General features: G+C 33.9%; 2 protein-coding genes and 2 pseudogenes across 2 annotated transcripts; 1 reads left to right on the top strand and 3 right to left on the bottom strand.

Annotated features, from left to right (window-relative positions):
• The first annotated feature begins 4,167 nt into the window (after positions 1–4,167).
• LOC120171267 lies at positions 4,168–6,851 on the top strand (annotated as a pseudogene).
• Positions 6,839–9,919, bottom strand: LOC120171294 (annotated as a pseudogene).
• A 6,150-nt stretch (positions 9,920–16,069) lies between these two features.
• LOC120171325 lies at positions 16,070–17,325 on the bottom strand. The gene is made up of 2 exons (XM_039179037.1): positions 16,896–17,325; positions 16,070–16,196 (listed from the first exon to the last, which is right to left on the bottom strand). The coding sequence occupies exons 1-2, from the start codon at positions 17,283–17,285 to the stop codon at positions 16,146–16,148; spliced, it is 441 nt and encodes a 146-aa protein (XP_039034968.1). The 5' UTR covers positions 17,286–17,325; the 3' UTR covers positions 16,070–16,145.
• A 3,124-nt stretch (positions 17,326–20,449) lies between these two features.
• On the bottom strand, positions 20,450–22,779 carry LOC120171327 (serine carboxypeptidase-like 45). The gene is made up of 9 exons (XM_039179038.1): positions 22,262–22,779; positions 22,084–22,179; positions 21,827–21,919; positions 21,659–21,738; positions 21,289–21,570; positions 21,084–21,208; positions 20,886–20,978; positions 20,690–20,807; positions 20,450–20,612 (listed from the first exon to the last, which is right to left on the bottom strand). The coding sequence occupies exons 1-9, from the start codon at positions 22,614–22,616 to the stop codon at positions 20,463–20,465; spliced, it is 1,392 nt and encodes a 463-aa protein (XP_039034969.1). The 5' UTR covers positions 22,617–22,779; the 3' UTR covers positions 20,450–20,462.
• Positions 22,780–27,278: the final 4,499 nt, after the last annotated feature.

The following is a 27,278-nucleotide window of genomic DNA, read 5'->3' as shown; positions in this document are numbered from 1 at the left end:
AAAGAAAAAAGTAAATATCAAATTGAAAACCTTAAAATTAAGTTTAACTACTAAAACTATACCTTTAACCTTTTAAAAAAGGAATATAAAAAAGGGGTAATATACTATTTGGTACTTGAACTTTCGAATATGGTTCAAATTTATACTTTTTTTTGTCTCAATTGGAACAATTATTTGAATTTTTTCATATATTCTAGTGCTAGCTTGGTACCTATATGTGCGGCACAAATAAATTCAAATATCAATTTAAATAAGAAACTGTATAAATTATCGATTTAGATAATAAAAATTATGCATACCATTTTAAAATTTGAAATTAATTTCATGTATTAGATAGTATATTAATCCAAAGCAAAATAAAGGAATAAATCAATGTGGTGTTAAGACAATATCAGACACTGAATTTACAAATCCACTTGAAAACAAAAAGGCAAATAAATAAAGTAAATAGTGATGTAACGGCAAGTAGGCAACCAACGGTGCACATAATTCTCGCATGCACGCGAGTAATTGGCAGGGAAGGACCTAATTTTTTTTTTAAAAGTGATCACATATATATTAATAATATAATTTTTTATTCGATCAAAATTTAAGGTGGACGACATAGAATTTTAGGATGGATACATGTATATTAATAAAGAAAACTTTAAGTTTTAAAGAAAATAATTCGAATTTTAAGAAATTTCAGAATAGACAAATACCTACTTTATCATCAACGTATGTCCACCACTGATTATTTGTCTAAAATATAAATATATATATATTAATATGTGGTTGGGATTCAATTGCTTTTCATTTAACTTTATTTAATTTGTAGGGGAAGAATAGAAATAGATATTTTCCCCTTCGGATATACGATAACTCATGTATTTTATTTTATATTTTATTATATAGTTGTATATAATAATAATTAAGATATTGCTGGTTGATTTTGATACGTGCAAATGATATTAAACTTCATTGATGATTAATTACGGTTACAACATTTATAGACGATTTATTCATTCTGACTTAGGTGGATGATTACATTTACTGATTTGTTGAAAATAAAAACAAGATGATGTTGTGAAGAAGATGAATACCTAGGGAATGAGAGAGAATCGATATAGGACCTCCTTAATTTTGCACGAGTTTATATATTGAATCTTAGTGTTGATAACAGAGACAACAAGATAATCTACTGGCATACAATGATATTATACTCATTGGAAACGATTTAAAAATGTTTTCATCGATTAAACGATCTACTTGATACTCGACTCAAAAAGTTCATAAGCAACTCTAAAATATAATGTATTAAAATTTTATTTTTTAAAAAATTATTAATAATATTAACATTTATGTGTTGATTTTTAAAATGCAGTATAAGGTTTTTATGTATTTAAGGTTCAAGTTCGAGTTTGAGGGGTCGAGTTAAGTTTAAGACTTTTTTTTTTAATTTCAAGCTTTTACGAGCTCCAGTTCATGATTTCGAGTTCGAGTCGAGCTTGAAAATTTTAGGCTCGCGAGTTTTTGAGTCGAGTTGAGCTCTATTTCAGAGTTTTCGAGTCGAGCTCAGCAATACTCGAGCTCGACTCGTCTCGTTTACAACCCTAGATGGAGTGATAAGTAAATATGTAACACCCTTAAATATAGTATAAAATTTTGAGTAAACTATACCAGAGATCACCCAACTATTTAAATGCATTCAATCTCTGTTTTAATTATTTAATTTATTTTATTTTATGTCAAAGATGTAGACTTTCTGTTAGTGGAAGATATAACAAATTCTAGCTGGTGTATCAGACGCTTACTTAAACTAAAGGCAATTGCAATCTCTGTTTTATCCACAGGAGCTACGACGGCAAAAGATTTATGGAAGTAAATACGGGTAAAAGGAAATAAAGTCGCATGGCACAAATTGATATGGTTTCCTCTACACGTTCCCAAACATAGCATGATTGCATGGATGACTGTTCTAAATAAAGTCCCAACTAGAGAGAGGCTCCTAAGATTGGGAATTATAAACGATGGTTCATATATAATTTGCAATGAGGCTACGGAGAATAGGGACCACTTGTTTAGCGAGTGCTCTCTGGCAGTTTCCTTATGGAAGGCTATTCTGAATCTCTTCCGCTTAAGCACTCCTTCATTACCATGGGTGAGCATGTTAGATTGGGCCAGTGGTGCTTGGAAAGGTAAGTCTCTCCTCACTACTATCTTGAAACTTGCTTTGTGCGCTTTAATCTACTCCTTATGGAGGAAAGAAATAGAAGATTGTACCGAGGAAGCACAAGAAGTGAGAAAGAAATTCTGAGTTCAATTAAGGAGATTGTAGGTAATCAATTAAGAGGAAATAATATAAATAGATTAGATAGTCTCAATATTTACCTTTGTAATAGTTGGGGTGTTGACCACCCACTTTTGTTGTAGTAGGTCGTCTTTTATCCCATTGATGGGAGATTTTATGTAGCAGAATTCTACATCTTAGATAATAAAAATTAAAATTATCCAAAAAAAAAAATTAAACCTCCAACCCCCACAATTTTCAAAGCACGCCCAAACCGCTGGCCTAAGTCCCTCAATCAATTTTGGATTACATTGTTTTATATATAATATGTTATGAACAATGGTAGAGAAAACTAAGAAATTAACATATATTTTTTTTAAAGTAAATTTTAGGTTTTTATATTTTTAAACTATATTTTAACTTTTATACAATCCTTTATATAATCATCAAATAATTTTTTAATATAGTTAATAATTTAAGGTTTATTTAATAATTATATATATATAATATATAAATATTATTTATTATGTTAAAAAAATTAAAATTTGTTTATATAAAAATAAATTTTAAAATAAAATTAATATAATATTTAAAATAAGGTAATGACATATGTGGTCTGATTGACAAGAATTCAAAAAATGGTGATCGAAATGAAAAATGGCTGTTGTTGAGTGGTCTCTGGTATAGTTTAACCTAAAAAAATTTCCTAAATAAATCGAATTCTTGATATTGAAAAAATTGGATTTGAGGCTCAATTGAATGAAATGCAAGCTGTTTGGACCTAATTGAGTTTAGATTTGACCTTTAGAGGATTAAGTTGATTAAAATCAAGATTTAGTGGCTAAGTTGAATATTCTTTTTGGGAATTGTTGTAATTCCTTGAGATCTCGGGTTCAAGCTTTAGGAATGCTAGGAGTGTGAACGTTTAATGTCAAATAGTTGAGAGTTATCTTTGAACATATACTACATTATATTTATCCCAGATTAATAAAAAAAAAAAAACTCATTCTTCTCAAAACCATCTTGACTTGATTAAAACCTGTCAAAACTCATCAGGATCGAGTAAAATGATAATCCCTATCAATTCTTTGTTACTATATTTTTTAGTGTAATTTTCTAAAAGACATATTTTCATTGATATTGTTTTTGTATTTCATTTTTTTTTTCTTAAAGAGTGAAACAACATGGTCATATTATTAAATTACCAATTTATGGACGTGGAAAGAAGTGTTATTAACATTCTTTCATCTATCATTTTATCCAGTTTTTCTCATAAATTGAGCAACACAATTGAATTTCATCTTTTTGTAAGCTCAGCTTTTTTTTACACACTCCTACTTGTTCTTGTTCTTCTATTCGTTTAATGATTGAAATGGGTTCCTTTTTGTTACGATTTTTACTTCAGATTCAGAATAGTGGTTCGTATTGAATTTGTTTAGCAAAAGCTTGCTGCTTAATGCTTATTCCAAGAAAAATATTTTAATGGTATGGAAAGTGGAAAAATAAGAATCACGCTGATATAGATTCTGTAAATTTTCACGGTAATTTAAATAACTTCGATTCATCATGCATGGATGTCTAAATTGTATAGTTGTTCACCGCTACGTTTGTTATTTTCATAATGACTTGTTATAAACTCTTGACTGCTTATAATTTACACTGGTGAGAACTCTGCAAACAAGTACATGAAACCAGTTTATATGGACTTTTCCGACTCCTTTGCTTCATTGTAGAATCGTAAAATCGTAATATAAGAAACGCATGGGGCCTGGGATCTTCTATTTGATTGGTTTGGTTCATGATATGATATGAAGATGCATAGTACTTTAATGTGGTGTAGTTTTCACTATGTGGAGGCCATAACCTTTTGTTTGTTCGGGAAATTTCTTCGTTTTTCTGATGCATGTTTTTCACTTTTCTCTGAGGAAGTGCAGATATCAAATTCACGCTAGGAGGCAGGGGTTATTGATAAACCTGAACGTACTTGAATTTGTGTGAAGGAAAGATGCGAAATCAAGATGGAGTGGTAGCTGATGGGGAAAAGGAGTCTGCTGTATCCATTTCCATTTCTGAAGTTGATGACTGGGGAAATTTCGCAGATGATGATATCATGCAGCAACAATCTGCCATTCATGCTGAGGAAGCCAAGAAAGTTCCACTTGTAGGTGACAAGGTGAGAAAAGCACATGGTTCTTTGAGATTTCTAAGCATTGTTGCATAACTGCTCTTGCATGGTATTTTGAATCTCTTTTCTTACCTTTTTTTAACATTCAGTTTGCCTCTGTGCGTTATATAAAAAACTGTCTGACCATTTTCGGTTCTTGAATTTACCAGTTCATATATGCAGTATCTTTTGTGTCGCAATATGACAGTTTTTGCATCTTATTTTCTTTATGCTATCACTTTATCCCCAAGGCCATTTCTCGGTTGTTGTTTCCTTGTCAAGTGCTGATTATCCGGCCATGCCAATGAAGAATGGACAATATTTCTACATATATTCATGCCGAGACATTACCACTTTTAGGAGCTTAAATAACTAGAACGCAAGTCGTGGTATTATGCTGTTGCTTAGTTGTCCCCTATTTACATGCCGGAATGATTTTTTTCCCTTTCATTTACTTAGCATGATATTTGGAAATCATTGGGCCTTTTTGTCTGATTGATTCCCATTTTCGCTTTGCATGAGTATTATGATGCAAGGACAACTTCCATTCTTTTTGCTAAACTTACTGGTTCCATGTGATGCCAAGAAAATTTGTTATATGGAACTGCAGGAGCCACTTTCTATGTTGGCAGCTGAATATGAATCAGGAAGCCCTATATTGCTAGAAAAAATAAAGGTATCTTTCTTTCATGTTTATGTCCATTTTAATCCTTGATGCGACAATTGTTTGCTTATTTATTTAGTTATTTATCTTTTTCTAAAGAAGAGACATTGATGGTTATGCTGAATGCATGTACTTGAGCAACAATATGCTGCCATTAGAAGAACACGAGGAGATGGAAACTGCTTTTTCCGGAGTTTTATGTTCTCATACCTTGTATGTCAGAGTACCTATTATTGTAACAATAGTAATAAATCTAATTTTTTTTGATGCTCTTACTATTTTGGGGCCATGTTCCGTCGCACATATTGTGCGGTCATAGCCCCTCCTCTGGAGGTTGACCGTATCAAAGGCAATGTTCAAGAATGAAGAAAGACACTTCAAGGTTTAGGTTATACAGATTTTACATTTGAGGACTTTTTTGTGGTAAAATATAAAATTTTCCTTCTTTTTTCCCCCTTTTCTTAGCTGAAATAGTTCATTTTATTCCATTTTTATATGATTGGCAATTAGCTGTCTTGGTTATTGTGCAGTTTGCCCCATTTTCAATTCCTTTTAGTATTGCTAAACATAGGGGTCTTCTTTACCATTCCAAACATGAATTATAAACTCAAGACATTATGGGGGTTATTTTACCCTGTTATTAGATGTTTTATTGCTCTGTGCTCATGCATTTTCATATTTTCTCCAGGACAAAGCCCTTAGCATTTATCTTGTTTAAAATAACTCCCGGACTAATGCCGATGTGCAAGGAAGCTAAAATTATTTTAAATTCTATGTTGTGGCTTAGTCTCCTGTACCTGAAGGCTTAGTTTTCCCGTGTTGGTTTTTGGTGCGAGGTCTTTTTTTCCTATTTGACAAGCACTTTTTGGGAGAACTGATGTCTTCATATATCGTTTATTAGGCTGACAGTTTTCTTCATGAAACACCTTGCTTATGGTTTCCCATCTCTAACACCATTATTTTATCTGTGCTTCAATGTGAAAAAATTTCAGTTATTCCTTGAGCAGCTGGACTGCGTTCTTCAATACGTATTCATTCTGGTAAGTTGGTGACTTTAAATTTCCCTCTCATAATATAATCTGTTTTGTAGTTTTGCATATCATCCGTAGAGCCAATGGGTGAAGAGAGTGATCGTGTGCACATTACTGCCCTTTCAGATGCTTTGGGTGTGCCAATTCGTGTTGTGTACTTTGATCAGAGCTCGTGTGATGTCGGTGGTGTAAATGTAAACCATCATGATTTCCTTCCTCCTTCGGGTGACAAGTCAAATGCTGCAAGTGGTAGTACTGTTCCTGTCAAGCCTTTTATTACCTTGCTGTATCGTCCTGGCCACTATGGCATTCTCTATCCAAAATGACGCGATTGCGTTTTCTAGTAAGTGGTTCTTCACTTCTTTTTCGGATATCAAGTGTTTCAATGGAACCTAGGTCTACATACAAACTCCGATCTTTTTAGTGACTAGGTTGATTGGCTCGAAAACATAATAATTCATATGGTATTTGGGGGTGTCACTGCCCTTAACTTCGGAGCTACTAACACCCTTGATGGCAGCTTGATGCTACTAACTGTGGACGTACCGTTGTAACAAAGGCCGATTTTCTTCCACGACCCTGATAAGCATCTATTATACGTCTAAAGGGGATTTGTGTGCTTGTTTGTTTGTTTTGCAGGTTGTTGACAATGTCCTAATCAGCGGTCTTTGGGGGGAAATTTACCGTGCAGGCTGACATGCGACTGCCAAAATCATACACTCATTATTGGGCAGTTACTCATGCTGCTAAACTGTTTGTGCTTCTTAACTGTTTGTTTGCTAATCAGTACTTGCTAGAAATTGACCAAGGCTAATGTGAGTAGAAGTAAGCCAAGAGGCCGACCAGTGGTGCATTAATGTATGTGGTCGGCTCGGAGTGTGTAAAATCGGCTCTCGAATCAGCATAATAATCCTTGATATCGGCTCCTCCGACGATAGCTCCGGTTAGCAAATTAGGATTAGGATTGTTACTCAAAAAGTAGGTTCCTCCAACTTCGCGATCGATGTGTTGGGAATGTTGGATAACGGACGGCAAAGACGAGCTCCGATGATATATCTATTCCGGGAACTTGTTGCCGTATCCCACCATGTATGACATTTTCAATGGATTACTTCCTAATATGTAGTCCACCTGCATATTCAACGGTTGTAATGTTCAAACAGCTGTATCGGAATAATCATCGCGTTCAATGAAGAACGCCGGTGAAGATGATTGACAATAGAAGTAAGATAAGAGAGTGATCGTAATTACAGTTTGATGTAATTACGATAACTAGTAATGATAGTTATTCAAAGAGCAAGACAGGGATATAGACATGTTATATACTACCTGGCTTCTTGCAACTTGTATTAGCCTGGCAGGCTTGGTGACAACATTGCCGCAATGGACCGCTTGGTCGTCTCGACTCAGAGAGCGGCTGTACACGAGAAGAAGGAACGATAAAGCCGTCGTGCGCTGCAAATTGCTTCCGCCGGGTTTAATAAGGAGCCTGCCCGGTGAGTAGGAGACCGATACAGTTGGTGACTCGGGTAACACAGCACACAAACTTGTCTGCATTTGTAATGAACGATTTCAGGAACAAATGGAGTTTGGCTATTAATCAGCTGTAAGTTTTCAGATAATGTTAGTTTCTCACAAGAACAAGTAGAAATTACGACAGTAAGTTTAATTACTTGCCCTGGAAACGAGCACGTTGATGCCGGCATGCTTCGTATCCCATCCGAATTCTGAAAAGCTACTACTCTTGTCCAAGTTTTGAATGTTGGCCAAAACATAATTCCAGTAATAGGGAGCCTTTGTAGCCCTCAGTAACCATGCTGCACCCCAAACTAGTTCATCCTGTGTTCACCACAGAAAGCTTCGGTTTGAGATCGGAATTCAATTCGAGTCGACATTTATATATGCCGATAATTTAAATGTAACATAACCTGATAACCACTAAAATCACAGTAAAAGGGGCACATCCATGGTCCAAGACTATCATTGTATGATCCCCTGTACTTATCTGCAAATTCGAAAACCTGACCCCAGACAAACTGCTCTGTTACTCATTGGACATAACTATAACATAATTGGATACACCGAAGAAGATCAATTTAGTGCTACCGTTTACCGTTCTCGCTCTTTTGAGTAGCCTCGCAGAATATCCTCATCGGTCTAAACACCATCGAGAGGCCGAGAGGGCAGCTGCTATCTCGGCTGAAACTTCTGATCCCGGAAACTGTTTACTCACCTCATACGGCGTTCGAGGGTGTCCATGTCTTTAGGCCTCTCCCAGCAGTTTTGGTCGCCGTAAGGATCGCCGACTTGAGCAAACACGAAGTCGGGAATGCTAGTGGCTTTCAGCAAGTAATCGGTTCCCCACTGAATCGCCTCCATGGAATGCTGCAGATCCGATCCCATGGATTGGCCGAACTCTAATACACTCCAAACTAGCATAGTTATGGAGAAAGCCATTGGAAAAGTGAACTTAACATTATCACCCGCATCATAGTAACCTCCCACCAAATCAACCTTACAACGAAAAAATACAGCTGGTTTAGCAAAGATCATTAGCTCATTGCACCATATAGACACCGAAAATAACTTACACTGATCTCGAACCCGTTACGAAGAGTGGAATCCTTCCTCCATGTGATTCTTTGAGTAGAAGGTAACTTCCCCCACCTCTGGCCTTCATAGAACATAATACTCTTCGTCAATGCGTCACCATAGTTTTGTGAAGCCACCGACCATCTCCACGGCTACTAAAACCGATAACCTTTATATTAGGCTCATGATCGTTACCTTTTAGTGTGGTTGTGTCCACTCTAAGATGGCCAAAGAGAACAATATATACATCTAAGCATGGGTTGAATTTTAAAGATGAATGTGCGGAGTAATGTTAAAGAATTAGCGAAGACGAAGAGATGAGGATGACAAAAGCCCATCACTTTGTAATGAAGCATGCATGCGTTTGGTTGCTTCTTTCTAAACAATGTGGGAATGAGGCACGCAACAGCCAACAACGGAGGCTCCGTGTACGGAGGTGAGACGCTAGTTTCAGTGTATTTGGAATTTTGGCTGCATAGTTGCCGTTGTCAATAAGTAAAGAAGTATTTTTTCCACCAACGTATGTATGTCATGAAATAATTGGCTTAATTAAGAGAAATTTAAACAAACTTTTTAAATGGAAAAGCAACGTTGCCTCACGTGTAAGATCAGTTGGGGGCGCCTCTGGCTGCGGCACTTATTTTTTTTTTTTTTTTGGATAAGTAAGATTTTTATTATCTAAATAAGAGTTCTTTACAAAAAAATCCCATGCAAGGATCAAAGAAAGATATTTACAACAAAAATGGTTAGCCTATACTCTAATTGTTACAAAGAAGTATATTAAAATTGTCAAGTCTATTGAGTTCTCTATTCCTAAGTTGAGCACCAACCATCTCTTTAATAGAACAAAGTAAATCTTCAACAGTTAGAGTCTTTCCTTGGAATATACGTCTATTTCTCTCCTCCCAAACTTTGTAAATGAAAGCACGCCAAGCAATCTTCATGATGGAGGTTAGAAGATATTTACCTTTCCATGTTGAAGAAGCCCAAGCAAGCTTGTTTTGAAGATATTTACCTTTCCAAGTTGAAGAAGCCCAAGCAAGCTTGTTTTCCCATGACACATAAGGTATGGACAAGTGAGACAGATTTAATATACCGTTCCAAAGAGCAGTAACCATAGTACATTCAGCAAATAAATGGTTTCTCGTTTCAAGGGCATCATTGCAAAGGATACAATAACCAGCATTGGTGATTCCCATTCGTAAAAGTCTCTCCCTAGTAGGGAGTCGATCGAGGATTGCTAACCATGTAATAATATTGAATTTAGGGATATGAAGTGGAAACAAAATAAGCTTATGCCAAGGAACTTTGTCATGCTTGATTCGAATCTCTTCCCAGATTCCTTTAGTATTCGTAATTCATGCATTAAGGATAGGGATGGCCTCAGTTTTCAGCTTCAAAAGTCTATTGAATGTGTAACTTGAGGAAGCACCTGAAAACATGTGATTAAAATCATTAGATTTGATCACATAGGTATGAGTCCATGCAATTCATAAGGAGCCTTGACCAACAAGGAGGTTTCGAATGAGTTACATCATGCAGACCTTGTTCCACGTTTTTAAGACTTTTAAGTTTAACCCTCCTTCAGATTTGGGTCTACAGATAATTCTCCAACTAACTCTTGCACCAGAGGCTGAAGTGTCAGAGCCTTTCCATAAATATCTTGAGCAAAGATGATTGATTCTATTAATAACAGATTGGGGAAGCAGGAATTGTCTACACCAAAAGTTTGCAATGTTTTGTAAAACAGTTTTGACAAGTACTAACCGACCAACATAGCTTAAATGCTTTCCAGACCATTGGTGGATCCTTAATCTGATCTTGTCAATAAGGGATGAGCAATCTTTAGTAGTAAGTTTCCGAGAGACAAAAGGAATTCCAAGATATCTCACTGCAGGAGACCAAACTTGAAATCAGTAGAAATGTTAATGATTTCAAGATTCCTAGGAGAAATTCCTGCTGCAAAAATTTCAGATTTGGCCACATTAAGTTGAAGCTCAGAGATATCATAGAATTTATTAAGAACAAAAATAACACCAGCAATAGATTCCAAATTTCATTTGCAAAAAATAAGGTCATCTGCAAAAGTAAGATGGGTGAGACCAATTTTTTTGCATTTTGGGTAATACCCGAATAAACCTCTGGCAGCAGTAAGATTCAGGAGCTTTGAGAGAATATTCATTGCTAGAACAAAACGAATAGGAGATAATGGGTCACCTTGCCTTAGACCTCTTTCCCCTTTGAAATAGCCAATTAAAGAACCATTGAGAGAAATTGAATATCTTGCTTTAGAATAACAAGCTTCAATCCAAGCAATGAATTTTGGAGGCAGTTCAATGGCTTTGAGGATAGAAGAAATGAATCCCCAGTCAAGAGAGTCAAATGCTTTTTGAAGGTCTATCTTGATAGCACACCTTGGAGAAATAGACTTTCTTCCATAGCCTTTAACTAGGTCTTGGGCTATAAGAGTATTGTCAAAAATATTTCTACCCTTAACAAAGGTTGTTTGATTTAGGGTAATTATATCAGGAAACAAGTTTGTCAGCCTTTTGACAAGAATTTTAGTTATTGCCTTATAGACCACAGAGCAACAGGAGATGGGTCTATAATCTGTTACCTTGCTAGGATTAGTGATCTTAGGAACCAGGGCAATAATAGTAGAGTTAAAAGTTGGTAAAATGAAAGAGTTATGGAAGAAGTATTTTACAGCTTTTATCACATCCTCACCAACCACTGACCAGGTTGATTTAAAGAAAAAATGAGTATAACCATCAGGGCCATCTAAATCTGCTAATGCTTCATAGGACATATTAAGATGAAGCAGATTTTTTAGAACTTGAGGATCACTGCCTTTTATATTCGGATCAACATCGCCCAACTGTTTTTTAAAAAATTGAATAACTTCAGAGGCCATGTCATTAAAATCTTCAAGTTTGTTGCCTTGATCATTCACTAGAACTCTAATCGTATCTCTCTAAATCTACTAAAGCTTCAGAGGACAGATTAAGATGAAGCATTTGTCACCCTCCTTGAGCCATTGAATTTTAGCCTTCTATTTTAAGAACATGTTTTCAGCTTGTTCAAGAGAATAGAGCTCACTCTGAATAATAAGCTCATATTCGATAGAAGTAGTTCTGTTGAGAGTAGAGAGCTGAATTTGTTCAAGCTCAGCTTTCTTTTGCTTGACTCTAGCATAAATGTTGTTGTAACAATCCTTGTTTAAATTCCTCAAGCAAGTCTTAAGATTCTTTAGTTTGAGGAAAATTGATATCATAGGGTTTCCTTGTGTTGATTGTTGCCAAGAGCTCTGAATTTCATGAATGAAACTAGGGTGCTTGGTCCAAAAGTTAAAAAATTTGAAAGGTTTGGGGTGATTAGTATAGGAATCTTTGTTGAGCCAAACAAGAGCCATACAATGATCAGAGGGCCCTGGTGCAAGAAATTCCACAAAAGAATTATGAAAGGAGATTACCCAATAGGAATTAACAAGAACTTTGTCAAGTTTCCTAGCAAGTTAAGAATCTTTTTGTTTATTGCTCCATATGAAAGTTGGCCCAAAGAAAGGATGATCCTGAAGAAGAAGATCATGGATAGTGTCTTGAAAATCTTTCATATCATTGGTAGTGTAAGGACTCAGAATGTCATGGTCAGAACTTTCAAAAGATTGAAGATAGATATTAAAATCACCCTCTAAGATCCAAGGAAAAGATCCAAAATTAGAGTCAATATCTTTTAAGTGTTGCCAAAGCTGTTTTCTTTTAGTACCATCATTGTTACCATAAATAGCTGAGATAAAAAAAAGGGACACCATTTCGAAGACCTTTAGCAGTGATACTTTGGCCAGTAGCTTGACAGAATGATAAATCCAATTCTTTTTTCCAAATGAACCAAATCCTTCCATTTGAAGCATAATCATAATTTTTGTAGAAGTTCCAATTACTGAATTTGAGTTTTAGAATTGCTTCAAAATTTTCAAGTTTAACCCTGGTCTCTAGTAGACAAAGAACATCAACCTTGTAGAGAATGTCCCTGTGCAGAATTTTATTCTGGTTTTTAGGATTATTCAATCCTCTAACATTCCAGAAGCAGAAAATCATTGAGATGAAGAAGTTAATTCACCCCCAATAACTTTGTCAGATACATAGTTAGACTTGTCTAGATGTTCATTCTTTTTAGATTTTAAGTCTTTGATTAACAAAGCCACTTCTAAAGCAGCAGATCGAGGTTTTTTGCTGAGATTCTCTAAGGAGGGAGAGGTTTCATCAACTGTACTTAAGACCTCAAATCTATTGGAGGATCCTTTTAATGATGTCTTTTTTTTTTTACAGGTCGACATCTTCCTCTTTTAGGAACATTAGAAGATTCAATAACATTTCCAAGAGGAGAATTAGTCAGTCCTTCAGCAGTAGAGTCAGTGTGAGGTATAGGAATTATAGAAGTATTGCAGACTTCAGTAGAATCAGGAAATGATGAAGGTGAATCATTGATGGCAGAAGGATCAGAAACAATAGATACAATTTGAGGTACAAAAGATATTGAAGTATTGCAGACCTCTTTAATATCAGGAAAAGATAGAAGTTGATCATTATTGACAGCAGGATCAAAGGGTGTCATTGAAGAGCTAACTGTTTCTTTAGAAGGTTCTTTTTGTTTTAAAGGATTCTCATTCTCTGCAGGAGAATCAGAGGACAAATGAGCTTAGGAAGAATCAGAGTTACCAGGAAGATTAGATTGCACAGCAGGGAGTGTTTCACCTTTTTTCCTCCAAATTTGTAAATTAGTAGGAGCTGAAACTTTAGAAGCGAGCCAGGCTTTCTCATTATGACCAAACTTGTTACATTTTTGACAACTATGTGGAAGCCAAGGAACTTCGACAAAAACAGTTGTTGTTTGGCCATTTGCAAGAATAACATCTATAGAATTAGAGATTTCATCTTTCACTCCAACCTCAATACATACTTTAGCAAACTCTAATCTTGCTTTTGAGGCAGTGACTGAGTCCATGGTTAGTGGGTTTCCTATGGCACTAGCTATGTAGCAAAGGCCCTCTCTCGAAAACAATTCGAGAGGTACATTGAAGAGATGCACTCACAGAGGAATTTTACAAAGATTGAATTGAAGTCTTTTAGTATTAGGTTCCTATTTCCTTAGGATTAGAGGCTTATTCAAGATATGCCATGGACCATTATGCAGCACCCAATCCCTCGCAGAATCACTATTGAATGAAAAAATGTAAAGATTGTTGTCTGGGAAGCTTACCTAGACTCGTACGCCTTTTGAATGGTTGTTCCATAAATTCTCGACCATCCTTTGCATTGTTGTAAAATTGGGTGCAACCCCTAGAAATTGACCCACCAATGAAGAACCCCATTCAGCAATTCCTGCTTCGAAAACTTCTGGTGGTGGCTGGACAATAGGGATTGAGTCGCGTGTTTCAGGGGGGAAATATTGTAGCTCTTGCCCATATTGACATCCAAATAGCTTCCTCCAGTCCATTGAAAGAGAGTGAAACAACACCAAAATGAGGAGAGAGCAAGACGGATTAAGAAGGATCACCGGAGACACACCAGATAAAAAAACGTTTCAATGTAAACATTAAACTTTAATTTTAGATTAATTATAATACTAGAAATATCATGACGTGTTACTAAAATTATATTATTCTTTTAAATAATAGTTTTTAAGTGTTGTTTTGTTAAATAAAAAAATAAAAAATATGGGTTGAAATATAGGTACCGTCTATTGTTGAGATAATGTAAGACTAACAATTTTATTGTTGAAATTTATTCATTTTATCAAATTAATTATTTCAAATAAAAAATAAAGAAATAATTAAAAATAGTATTAAACTGCTATCAAAATTGTTCTTCATACAAAATTTTTACAATGATTTAGATGATACTATTTTCTTCATCGTTCTTTCCTTTATTATCTAATTTTAAATGTTTTACTGACTTAAAATATAAGTAAATTTTGATTACAATAATTAAATTAACTTATATCATAACAAAAAGCGTTAACTTAAAATCCCACGCTCATGTAAAATCATATTAAATCATTTATAGATATTTTTAAAATACTACTCCGTCCTATTAAAATTGTTTCTTGTTAACTTTTTAAAAGTAAATTTTTTAAACTTTTTAACTATAATTATTTTATACATTTCAAAAATTAAATTTTATAAATTATATATTTTAAAACTACTGTTTAGTTCTTTTAAAATATTTTTGTATATTTTTATCAATAATAAATTTTAAAAAATAAAGAGTCAATAATAGACATTTTAAGTGGAAAGGAGATAGTAGTATTTAAGTTAATCAAATTTATAGAATTTAACTAGTATCTTACAGCATGAATAACTTAACTAAATGGAAGAAGATCGTTGTTTTTAAAGGTCATAGAAACATATATTACTTTGCAATCACCTTAGATTAATAAAAAAACTAGTATCTTATAGATTCATGTCAATATTTTTTAATTTAATATTGAAGATTCTTTAATAATTACAAATACAATTTAATCAAAAGTGCTTATAAATAATTTTCTATCCAACTAGTAATCCCACATTTCAACCATATGTACCAAGAAAAATTATAATTAATACTTCAAGTACCTTCCTTACATTTCAATAATATCATTTTAGGAGTTTTGGGCACACGAGAAAACAGTATCAACTTAAAACTAATTCAACATGTTTCAGTAGCAAACCTTTAAGTAGTTAAAAGATGTTCTCTTCAGCCCTCTAGGTCGAATTCCTCTGGCTGTGATTTTCTCTTGAAGGTCACAGATACCGCTTCCTTGCTGAAGATTGCCTGATTTTCTCTTTGGGACAAAAGTCAACGACTTCAGAAGATCACGAGGTGCATCATCGTGTTCTGACAATGATTCTGTAGATTTTGAGCTTGAATCAAGCTTAAGGACATCGTCCCAAGTTTGAGCATTAGATTCTTCACCAACTTCACTTGATGAACAGAAACTATAGCATGTATACCTGGAAGGATTTCGTAAATAATCTGGAAGAGATCTGGCATGTTCAGCCGGTAGAGCTACATCAGCTGTGAACCTTCAGAATGATTGTCCTCAGACTCTTCAAACTGCTCTTCCGGATCATTTTTATAAGCACAGTCGAACCTCACCCTCTTTTGCGGCTTGAAACCCGTACCAATGTCTTTCCTTTTTAATATAGACCTAAATTGGCAAACATTATTGGTTTCCTTCACGTCTAATGATTCCCTAATTTCTGAATTTGGCATATCACGATAATTGACTTTCTGACCTTTTTCATCATCTTCTTTCAGCCTGATTTTTGCTACCATATGATTTGCGCGGTGGTCCTTGCTACTAGTATGGTTCAATGCTCTTTGAAGGATATAATGAGAATTCAAAAAAGACCCATGATCAGTAATGTCATTCATATAAAGGCGTTCACCAGCATTTTCTCTGCCTGAAGCCACTGTCATATTGGTCTTCCTCTTCCTATGACACACAGTAAACAAAAATCAGCTCAACCGCAGATAGATTGAAGGAGAAAAGGAATAGGTGGGGTGTAAAACACACAGGCACTCTGCACACATAATATTCACCACATTCTTTTCAAATGCGTTGAACAACTGAAACAATTTCTCCCCCATACTCACTCAACGTAAGATTCCTTTTCTTGTTATGGAGCTAGAGCGCAGAATAAATAAATCAAATCACATGAGATTTGAGAACCATTGAAGTTAGCATAAGTAACAATGTATTTTAGTTAATTCAGCACAGTAAAGGCATGATACTAAGTTCAAACCATCTTCGTATACTACTCCAGATGTGCCTAACGCCTTCAATCCGTCCATAAAAAATTGTAAAGGCTGCAGGTTTTCAATCATCTCAGAAATGAAGGGTTCTTCTTCTTCTTCCATAATTAACCTGATTTATTCGTATAATTCTAGAGTAATAAACGTTCATAAGATCCAATTTCTAGGCCGAAAAGCTTCTAAGACCACTCATCTAAGTATTTCCTTAAAAAACTCAGCTTAATCGCCCGTGATAATCAAAATTTCTTAACCTAAATAACCAGATAATTTTCGTACAAGGCGGAATAAATAACCAAACAGAACAAACGTTTAAAAACCAAATTAAAGAATAGCTAAATAATTTTATACAGTTTAGAAAACGAAAGAAAATTTAATATACCTCGTTTTCGAGAGTGAAATCCATTCCGATATAAGATCTGATCTCCAACTCATCTCCATAATCGTCATTTTTTCTACTAAGCGACCGACTCGAACCTCTATAATCTTCATTGTCGTCGTTATCGTTATCGAGATCATCCTCCAGTTCTTTACGTCTTCCACTCCTATACTTCCTTTCCTCCTTCAAGAACTCATCAAACGACGACGAACACAACGTATCCTCCCGATCGGCGTTGGATTCTCTCCTCCATTCCCTCCTCTCGACCTCATCATCTGAGAGAGACCAGAGAGGCGGTCGCTGCTGCTGCTGCTGCTGCGGCTGAGATGAAGATTGCGAAGATTGGAGAGTTCCGAAGATTTTTTGCACTCGGAGTTTAAAGTTATCGCCCATGGTGCGTTCGAAGTTGGCTTTGGGAACCGGCTCTGGGGATTTTAATGTTTCAATCCACCGCCTTTTGCTCGCTCAGGGTTCTGTTTTAAATTATTTGGGGTAAATTTAAGGGTAAATTAGACCCATTAGTCACCAATATATTGCTTCTATCCTATATTGGTCACGAAATCAATTTTTTATTTTTATTTTCAGACATAGAACTGAGATAATGGTTTTTTATTTTTAAAATTTTCCATTATTTCCATTTTTTTTTCTTCTCATTAACATTCCGTGTATTATTTTTTAATATTTCTTTATTAATATAATTTTGACATGTAACATCAAAATTAATACTCATTTGAATACTGGGGTAACCAAAATTAAATTTTCGGTTACCCTAGTATTCAAATGATTATTAATTTTGATGTCACATGTCTTAATTATATCCGGTTTGTTCTCATTTATTTTTAAAAAAAGCTTGGGTACCTATTTGAATATTAATCTAAGTCTTTGCTTTTTATCAAATGAGTATTAATTTTTTGCTTTATTCTAATTCTAGTTACCCTAATATTCAAATGAATATTAATTTTGATGTCACGTGTCATAATATTTCTTTATTAATGTCTAATTATATTCATATGACACGTGACATCAAAATTAATACTCATTTAAAAAGAGTAAAAAGTTAGGGAGTGGGAGGTTGTGCTTGTGCCGTGGGCATTTGGTAACCAAAAGGGAAAGCTGGTTTTAAATGCACGAAAGAATGGTTTATAGGGGAGGGGGGGAGGGGAGGAGGCGAGGGCTGGCATTATAAAGTAATAATGCAATGGGTTGTGTAATAGTTGGATGTAGCTGTTGAGTTGAGGTTAGATATCTGTGCAATTATGTGATCATGTGCATTCAATTTATATATTATAGTTGTGGTTCATGCAATTTAATATTTGTTTTCATCACACCACTTGATTAGAAAATAAATTTTCAAATTATACTACTTTTTCTAAATAGGTGCCCAAACTTTTTTTATTCATTCAAGTGTCAAACGATACAAATGTTATTACTTTAGATGCCTCGGTTGTAACGACCGTTAAAGGACATGTGTCACGTTTTGGTAATTTTAAAATTTTATTTAAAATTTAAATTGAAAATTATTTTTAAAAACCCCCCAAAAATTTCAACAAAAAAAAACTTTGAAATCCCTAATTTACACTCCTAAACTCATGTTGTCCGCCGCCTTTTTCCATCAAAGAACCTCCACTTGAAGTTCAATAACCCCATGAAAAGCCACTAGAACAAGAGCTAATCAACGGCTAATCGACGTATGTACCATGACGAACCCGATGTTGCAAATCGTGACCCCGAGCAATCTTGACGACTAATCAACGATAAGGATGACATCGAATGACTAGGAAGATGGCAAGGAAGACGTCGACAGTAGTGGCCGAAAGTAACGATGTCAACATGTTAGAGATTTAGGATTTTTTTTAATTTAAGAGAAATTAGAGTTTTTTTATAAATAATAATATTTTTATTTTTAAAAAATAGAATTTTCAAAATTATCTAAATGTGACAGGTGTCACTTAACGGAGAAATTTAACGATCGTTACAGTCCGAACACCTAAAGTGGCAACGTTTGTAACGTTAAACACTTAAATGAAACAAAAAAAAGTTTAGGTACCTATTTGAAAAAAAAAAGTATAGTTTATAAATTTATTTTCTAATTAAACCTATATATTTTTTGCTGGTTTGATCTACGTTCAAAGGTGAAAATAAAAAAATTCAAAATAAAATATTTATAAAAATTGATTAATTAATATCTTCTGATGTTTGAATGATTTTACGTAAAATATTATATTTTGTGAAAGTATTTTTTAAAATTTATTTTCATTTGATACTACTTTATAATCGCTAGTTTAATCAGAAAATTGGGGGATAGTATTTGGGAGTAGATTTGTTTATGTATCGAGTTGTGTTGACTTCTATAATTTTTCTGAACTTGACCTGGTAAATTATTCATTTCACTATTTAAAAATAAATGAAATATAATATTTTCCTGATATTTATGTAGCATATGTAATTAAATATTAGAGAAGTCCACGGGCTGAAACTGACTGAGATTCAATTTTAAATAATGTATAGCCCTAGACGCGCACAAAAAAAATGAATATCCAATTTTACGTAAAAAAATATCTGAAATCGGATTTTAAAAAAAATCGATTTTTTTTTAAACCTGATCAGATATTTTAAAACATGATAGTATAACCGATTTAGGAAAAAATTAGACGACCGGATTTTTTACCAGATAAAAAACCTGTTTGAAAAAAACCTGATAAAAAACTAATTTTTTATCCGAAAAAAAATCCGATTTGGGGTTTAAAAATCCGATTTGGAGTTTAAAAAATTGGATGACCGGATTTTTTACCAGATTAAAAATCGAAATTTTTACCGGATTGAAAACCGGTTACATCATCCGGCCCTCCAAACCGATTATAATCCAAACCGATTTTTTTATAAACCGATTTTTTGGCTTAATGAAAAAACCGGATAGGTTTTTATCCGATCCGGATCGGATTTAAATCCGGCTATGTGCATCTCTAGCCCTGACCTAAATTTGACTCATTTGATTACTTATTTTTATCTAAAATATGATAAATATTGAAATAAATAATTTTATATTAAAAATTTTAAATTTTACCATTAAAATAAAATAAAAATAATTAATATTCACGTAAGGTTGGACTGTGAACTCAAAGTCATTGCTCAAATCTTTTGAACTCATTAGCAGGCACAGGAATCATGAGCTGGGAAAATACTGCTACAGAAATCTAACCTCAGCTGAATCTAGACGACACTGCAGCTTATATTTTGATGTTTAACCGATATGCTTCATCTGGGAAATAGGGAACAGTTATTCTGGGGAAGATGATAGTGCAGCTTATATTTTGATGTATGGAAGCAACATATTATGCTTAAATACACCTGATCGGTCATGTTACTGAAGCCTATACTAGCTTTGGAATTCAATTGCTTGGAAATGCAACTTGAAGCTCCCATCATAATGCATATATATATGTATATATACAACATTGAGTGATAAGCAACTGGGAACAAACAAACAAACAAATGCAATTTTCAAATTTTCAGTTTCAGTTCACTTACGATCTCCATCTGTATTCTCAAGAACTCTCAACTGTTGAGAGATCAGAATGCTTCCGGTAACGGACGCCCCGCCAAAAATGCCTTGAACAGAACCAGTGATCTCTCCGGCTGCGAGAACGGGGCTTCATGAGATGCTCCTCTAATTGTGGCAAAGGATAGGATGTTACCATAAACTTGAGTCCACCCTCCAACCTGCAAGCAAATGGTAATAGCATCATATAATAATACAATCATAGTTCAGAATTCAAAAGTCTTTCATTGAAATTTACCTGGTGTCCCTCGAACCAAACTCGGTAAGCCACGGTTGTCCTCAAGCCTAATTCCTTGGCCAGTTGATCGACTAATGTTCGGCTCCCAGTCAATGGGATAACAGAATCTTGATCTCCGCTGTATTTAAAAAGAGACTCTTGTGAGTACTATACTCAGAGAAACATGAAGAAAAGCTTTCACAGTGGACCATTTTACCTGTACACCATGACTGGAATTCCAGCTTTCACGAGTCTGCCGACAATAGTGATCGTTGGTATCTCAATATCTAGCAGTTCATAGTCTAGGACACTACGAGAAAATTACAAGGAAGAATGCATAAGCACAAAGTCTCAAATCTCAAATCCAAATAAACAAGGTGAATCATTGGATATAAGTTCTGCAGTAGAGAATTACTTGCTGCAAACAGCCCATTTACGGACTCCGACGAGACGAGCATGGAGAGCCTTCTGCACATCTTGCCTGTTTAGATAATTAACCGTTTCATCTTCCACACAGACATCTATTTTCTCACCAACTTGCTGTTTAGGCAAAGAAACCAGAGTTAGAAACAAGTAACAAAACCTAGACTAGAACGTTAGACATTTACAATTGAACTCACTTGGGGACCAAGGATTTCGGATTGCGAGAACACCGATGATATGCAGACATCAAGTGTAACATCATACTTGTTGACAAATCGACTGGTTTCGGTACTCACTTGGCTCATCACCCTTGAACAAATTGGAGAAGCGTTCCCTCTATAGTACTCGCTGACGTATCTCGAGTAGTTACAAGAAGTTGTGAACAATTTGTACGTTGAATCCGATATCAGCCCATGAGACCAGAAGAATTCAGCCCTCGAATTAAAATCAGTAGCAAATTCCAAAACAGGATTACCAAGCTGCAATCAATTGGAGCAAACAAGCGAATTAAAAGAGAAAAAACAACACCAGAACAAGGACTGAAAATTTCTTCACCGAACTACTCACGGCTATTCCTTTCAAATTGAACAGTTTTTCCTTCTTGTTAAACTGAGTGATAAGCTCTGCAAGCTGAGGTATATAATGACCTGGTTTTAGACATAAAAAGAAGAACACAAAATCAGTGCTGTGTCAATTTCACACCAAAAGAAACAGTAACATGTAGCAAAATGATACCAGCATAGCTTTCTCCTGTAATGAAGAGGCTTCTGTTCCTGTAGTGGGGGAATTTGAGGAACCAATTTTGCAGAAAAACCAGATTGTCCCTAGCTACAATAACAAAGAGAGACAAAGTTTGAAAAAAGACGAACTTTTTACAGAAAACAAGGAGAGAGAAACAAGAAACAAAACAAGAACGGTGAGCAATGAATGTTGCATGAATGTTGCATTACTGTAAATATTATGAAAATGGGTTTAGAATGGAGAGTTTTTACCAGTGATCTTGTCACCAACAGCCTCATATGCGGAGTCGTCTGCAGAATAAGAGAAGCCAACTCCAATTGGGGACTCCAAATACAACATATTGGCCACTGCAAAACAATGAGATGAAAAAGAAAAGTCAGTAACTGATCAATAAACAAGAACGCACCACAATAAATAGACAAAGTATACCTCTATTCCAGCTATATTCGTTCTTGACCAGCACTTCACCACTAGGCCTAAACGGTCCATTCTCAGAAAAGGCTCCAACCCCAAGTGAAGAGCATCCAGGCCCTCCGTTGAGCCATAGGACTAGAGGCTTTGAAGCTGGATCTACTTCAGCTTCTGCAAAGTAGTAAAACAAAGCTCTCTGTTTCTTCTCATCGACGGTCAGGTAGCCCGAGTACTGTTGGAACCCGACTTTGGGTTGACCCGGTAATCCAGATATCCGATCAAACAGACCTGGAAAACACTCGACTTGAACAGAAAACAAAACCTCAACTAGAAATAAACCCAATGCCACTGATCTCCAGCTTAAACAATCCATGGTGTCTTCTTTTTCCTCAGATAAGACTAAAAAGGAAACCCCGGAGTGAGAAAGGGAGAGAAGAAGGAGAAAAACGAGTTAAACAACAATGTTTGCCGGACGGGGTTGAATTTTATAAAGAGAGTCGCTGTTCTTTTGTTACTATTCTATTACTTTTCTTTATATAATAATGACAAGGTTTAATTCTCAAATAAGTGCTAAAATTACGATTTTTTTCTAAATAAGTGCCTACGGTATTTTTGTATTTATTCGGATTTCTAACGTTATAAACGTTACTCTTTCAGGTGTCCAAGTCGTCACCCGCGCTAGTTTTCCTGTTAAGTGTCATGTGTCAATACTTGATAATTTTAAAATTTATTTTTTTATAAAAAATAATAAAGTATTATTTTGTTTATAAAAAAATCACTAACTTTTCTTATATTATAAAATATCCCCAAAATACTAAATCATAATCTTAATATGCCGTCGTCGCCTTCTCCAGCCACCACTTCCATCGCCGACGTTGACATAATCCTAATTATATGTCATCATAGTTGTCACCGATTAACCGTCGAAATTGCGTGGGATCACGATTTTTATCTTAGGGTTTGCGAGATTTAAAATGTTAATTTGTGGTCGATTGATCGTCAACTGGTCACGATTTTATAGGAGTTATGGTCTCTGGGGGAAGGGGAGGTTGGATGGAGCTTCTTCGACGGTAAATGGCAATGATCGACGTGGGTTTAGGGATTGAAATGAAATTTTTCAAAGTTTAGGGGTTATTTTGAAATTTATATTTTTTCTTTTTAAAAAATATAATTTTTTTAATATTTTATGTACATTTTTTAAAATTACTAGGTGTTGACACGTGTCACTTAACGAAAAAACTAACGGCGTTGACGATATAGGCACATAAAAGGGTAACGTTTGTAACGTTAGGCACTCTGATGAGTAAAAAAACCATAGGCACTTATTTGACAAAAAAGAGATAGTTTGGGTACTTATTTGAGAATTAAGCCTAATGATAAACATAAAAAGGAGTGTATTTTATTGTAGGAGCAGAAACAGATGCTTGTTGGGTACATTTTTTGTTCACTTTCTCTTGAACTTGGAGATGGCTTGTGGCAGTTGAGGGATGCTGAACCGTGAACAGGAACTACTTCTTCTACTGCTCTACTTGTTATACTGTATTGAATCTACGAAACTCAACATGAAAGACTGAGGAAAGAAATCCAGAAAGCCAAAGTTGTTTGTATCAGCTTTGGTTTATTAGCAAGATAGAACCTGCATATTGTGTCGTGTGCAGGGGAAGTTGCTCTCTTTCACACCAAATGCTTAATGCTTTCCCACTGTTTACTTTTTGGGTCTTTTTACATTTGTTTTTAGTTTTGCTTTACAAATACCACAGCACAGTGAACATAGCAGGGGCAGAAAACAAATGAAGAAAATAATATTTAAGGAATTTTTTTAAATACTTTATGGGATTATATAGTAATATATGTTCAAGATTTTTTTAGTCATTAAGAATAATCCTACGAATATAATTGTTCGAATCTAAAATCTTAAGAAAGAATAACACTTCCTTTAACTACTTAACAAAGAAAAAAATATTACATAAATGATGATTAAATTGATATTATATCTAAAATATATTGTTAAAATGATATTTTATTTAAAGTTTAAATATTAAAATAATATTTTATCTAAAATTTATGAATTAAATTAAAAATTAACTTCTTTTATTAATGTCACATCAAAAATCTAATTAGAAATAATTATTCAATGACTAAAGTATAAGAATCGATGATATAATAGATAAAAATTTAATAAATTAATAATATAATTAATAAGATATAACTTTTTTAAAAACGTGAATAAAATTGAAACTAAAGTGATCATTTGATTCATTTTAGTAGTTAATCTTTTTTTTTAAAGATAATTAGAAATTATCATTTTAGTAGTTAATCTTTTTTTTAAGATAATTAGAAATTATTAGGGATATGCACGTGATGGGGAGGGACATTTTTTTCCATCTAACCCTGATCCAAAAATATTTTGATTACACCTGATTTTGACCCGCCCTGATAATTGTTAGTTTTTTCTCATCTGAACTCGCTCCGACTTTTATACTAAAACCCTAATTCTGACTCGTCTCGTCTCAAATATATTAATATTTTAAAATAATTAAATAATATATTCTACAATAATATATTTATAATTATGACTTAATTAGAAAATAAATACCTAAACTATACCCTTTTTTTAAATAGGTGTCAACACTTTTTTCGATTCATCCGGGTGTCTAACGTTACAAATATTACAATTTTAGGCGTCTGGTTTGTGCCAGCCATTAAAAGAGCTCGTTAAATGACAATGTTACATTTTGATAATTTTAAATGTTTTATTTTTAGAAAAACTTTAAAATATTATTATTATATTTAAAAAACTCTAATTTTTTTATTTTGTATAAAATACCCCACAATTCATAAATTATCTTATTCTAATCTCCTTTATTTTGGTCACTAGTTATCTCCGATCACCCATCCGTCGCTAAACGACCATCCATTTATTGTCGACCACCCAATGATTGACCATCGCCATTGTTATCATCTCAAATTTCAAAATTCTCAAATTCCTAAACTTAAATCTCTAATTTCTAAAGTTCCAAATATCCAATCCCTAAAACTTAATAGCCCTTAATCTGGAAATAAACCTTAATACCCCTTAATTTGGAAACTTAATAGCCCTTAATAAACCTAATCCCAAATCACCATTGGAAATTTGAAGGGGAACGAAGGGTGTTGGGGGACGGAGGGTGTTCGGGATGGGGAACCAACAGTGATGGGAATCATTTTAAGAAGATGTTTTTTAAAATAATACTTTTTTATTTTTTAAATAAAATTTTTAAAATTATCAGAACGTGTTACGTGTCACTTAACGAGTTTTTTAACTAATGTTATGGTTGAGACACCTAAAATGATAACGTTTGTAATGTTAGACACCTAGATGAATAAAAAAATTTGTGAACCTAAGAAAAATAATATAGTTTAGGCACTTATTTTCTAATTAAGCCTATAATTATTTATTATATTTTAAACTATTTAAAATTTGGGTTGTTCAAAAATATTCAACCCGTTGACCTACCGACCTAAATCCAAAAAACTTGAGTAACTCTCTTAAAAAAAAATACTCAACCCATGATTTTTCTAGAGAGTTGGGCCGGATCTAGGCCAATTTTTTTTATAACCGGATACCCAATCCAACACGGTAGTGTGTGTGTGTATATATATATATATATATATATATATATATATATATATTAGTTTTAAATTATTTTTTATTTTAAGTTCATTAATATTTTACTTTAAAATTAAATTTAAATCCTTAAATTCTTTCTAATTTTGTAATATATGCTTTTAAGTTTTATTTTTTTTTCAAAAAAACACTAATTTATCAATATGAGATTTGAAGAAAAAATCACGATTGATATTAATATTTTTAATATTTTCTTTTGGAAATAAATTTAAATATATATATGTCCAAATATTTGTCATTAAAACTAACTTGAAATAATTAATTTTATGTATTTATTATGTTTATGAACTTTTAAATTTTACGTGTTTCATATGTGACTTTTTTTTAAAAAAAAATTGAATTTAAAAAATATAAAAGAATATATAAATTAATACATATGACTTGAAAATACATGTATCCAGGTTTTATTGGTACCCGAGTAACAAGTACCCGGATATAACGGGCCGGGACACTGGCCGACAATACTACCCGAAGAATCGAGTACCCCAAAAATATGGATACCCATTTTAAACTCCCCTAATCAAAATAATATATTTTATAAAAATCTATTACATTTTTAACAATTAAAAAACTATTTTAACAATAAAAATAAAAATCTTTAAGATATTAAATATAGAGAAAATAACCTCAGTGACCAAAATGCCTTATAATATACGATTTTAACCAACTTTTTTTGGATTTTCCAAATTCGCGTTGCGATTTTCCGACTATCGCAATGCGAATATGTAAATCGCAATGCGAGTATGTAAATTGCAACACTGAATTTCAAATTCGCAACAGGTTTTAGTTTCGCAACACAAATATTTTGGATATATAACTACGCAGCAGAAACAACTCATAACCTAAATCCCTAAATCGCAACTCATTCCATCTCCATCTATCACTCTCTCCGGCGACATCCGTTCATATATCCAACGACATCCTTCCCCATCCGGCAACAAGTTTTAGTTTCGTAGCTCGTTTGTTTAGTAAATTAATTTACAATAATGAAATCATCTAATGTTGACCATGTTTGGATAGATTTGTGTTTTTGAGGGTCATGGGAGAATGTTCATGGTGTTTTATAATATATGCCTTTACCCATGAATCTTCCTCTAATGTTACGTGTTGCAAATAAATTGAATTTAGAGCCCTTAAGTGGATTTAGGCTATCTTATCAGAGAAAATGTAAAGTTTATTTGTTAACCGACAATGAAGATGTTGAACGATTCATTGCTTACATTAGTGTTTCGCAAGATGATGTTACATTGTATGTTGTTGAACCTAGAAGTAGTGAAGTTGGGTCAGTAGCGGGTAGTAATCAACTAAGTTTTTCAACCCCAGTTTATGGTGCTCAAAATTTAATGGTTTCACCACAATTTCATCACC

The sequence above is a fragment of the Hibiscus syriacus genome, unplaced genomic scaffold (assembly GCF_006381635.1).
Source record: "Hibiscus syriacus cultivar Baekdansim isolate YM2019G1 unplaced genomic scaffold, ASM638163v2 tig00111832_pilon, whole genome shotgun sequence".
In the NCBI taxonomy this organism is placed as follows: Eukaryota; Viridiplantae; Streptophyta; class Magnoliopsida; order Malvales; family Malvaceae; genus Hibiscus; species Hibiscus syriacus.
This window is presented reverse-complemented; position numbering and strand designations above follow the sequence as displayed.

Coding starts and splice junctions, on each gene's coding strand:
- LOC120171325 (XM_039179037.1), bottom strand. CDS start 17,285: ATGGGCGATAACTTTAAACTCCGAGTGCAAAAAATCTTCGGAACTCTC. Junction 16,197..16,895: donor ATTTCACTCTCGAAAACGAG/GTATATTAAATT, acceptor TGTGTGTCATAG/GAAGAGGAAGACCAATATGA.
- LOC120171327 (XM_039179038.1), bottom strand. CDS start 22,616: ATGGATTGTTTAAGCTGGAGATCAGTGGCATTGGGTTTATTTCTAGTT. Junction 20,979..21,083: donor AAATGGGCTGTTTGCAGCAA/GTAATTCTCTAC, acceptor ATTTTCTCGTAG/TGTCCTAGACTATGAACTGC. Junction 20,808..20,885: donor ATTCCAGTCATGGTGTACAG/GTAAAATGGTCC, acceptor TTTTAAATACAG/CGGAGATCAAGATTCTGTTA.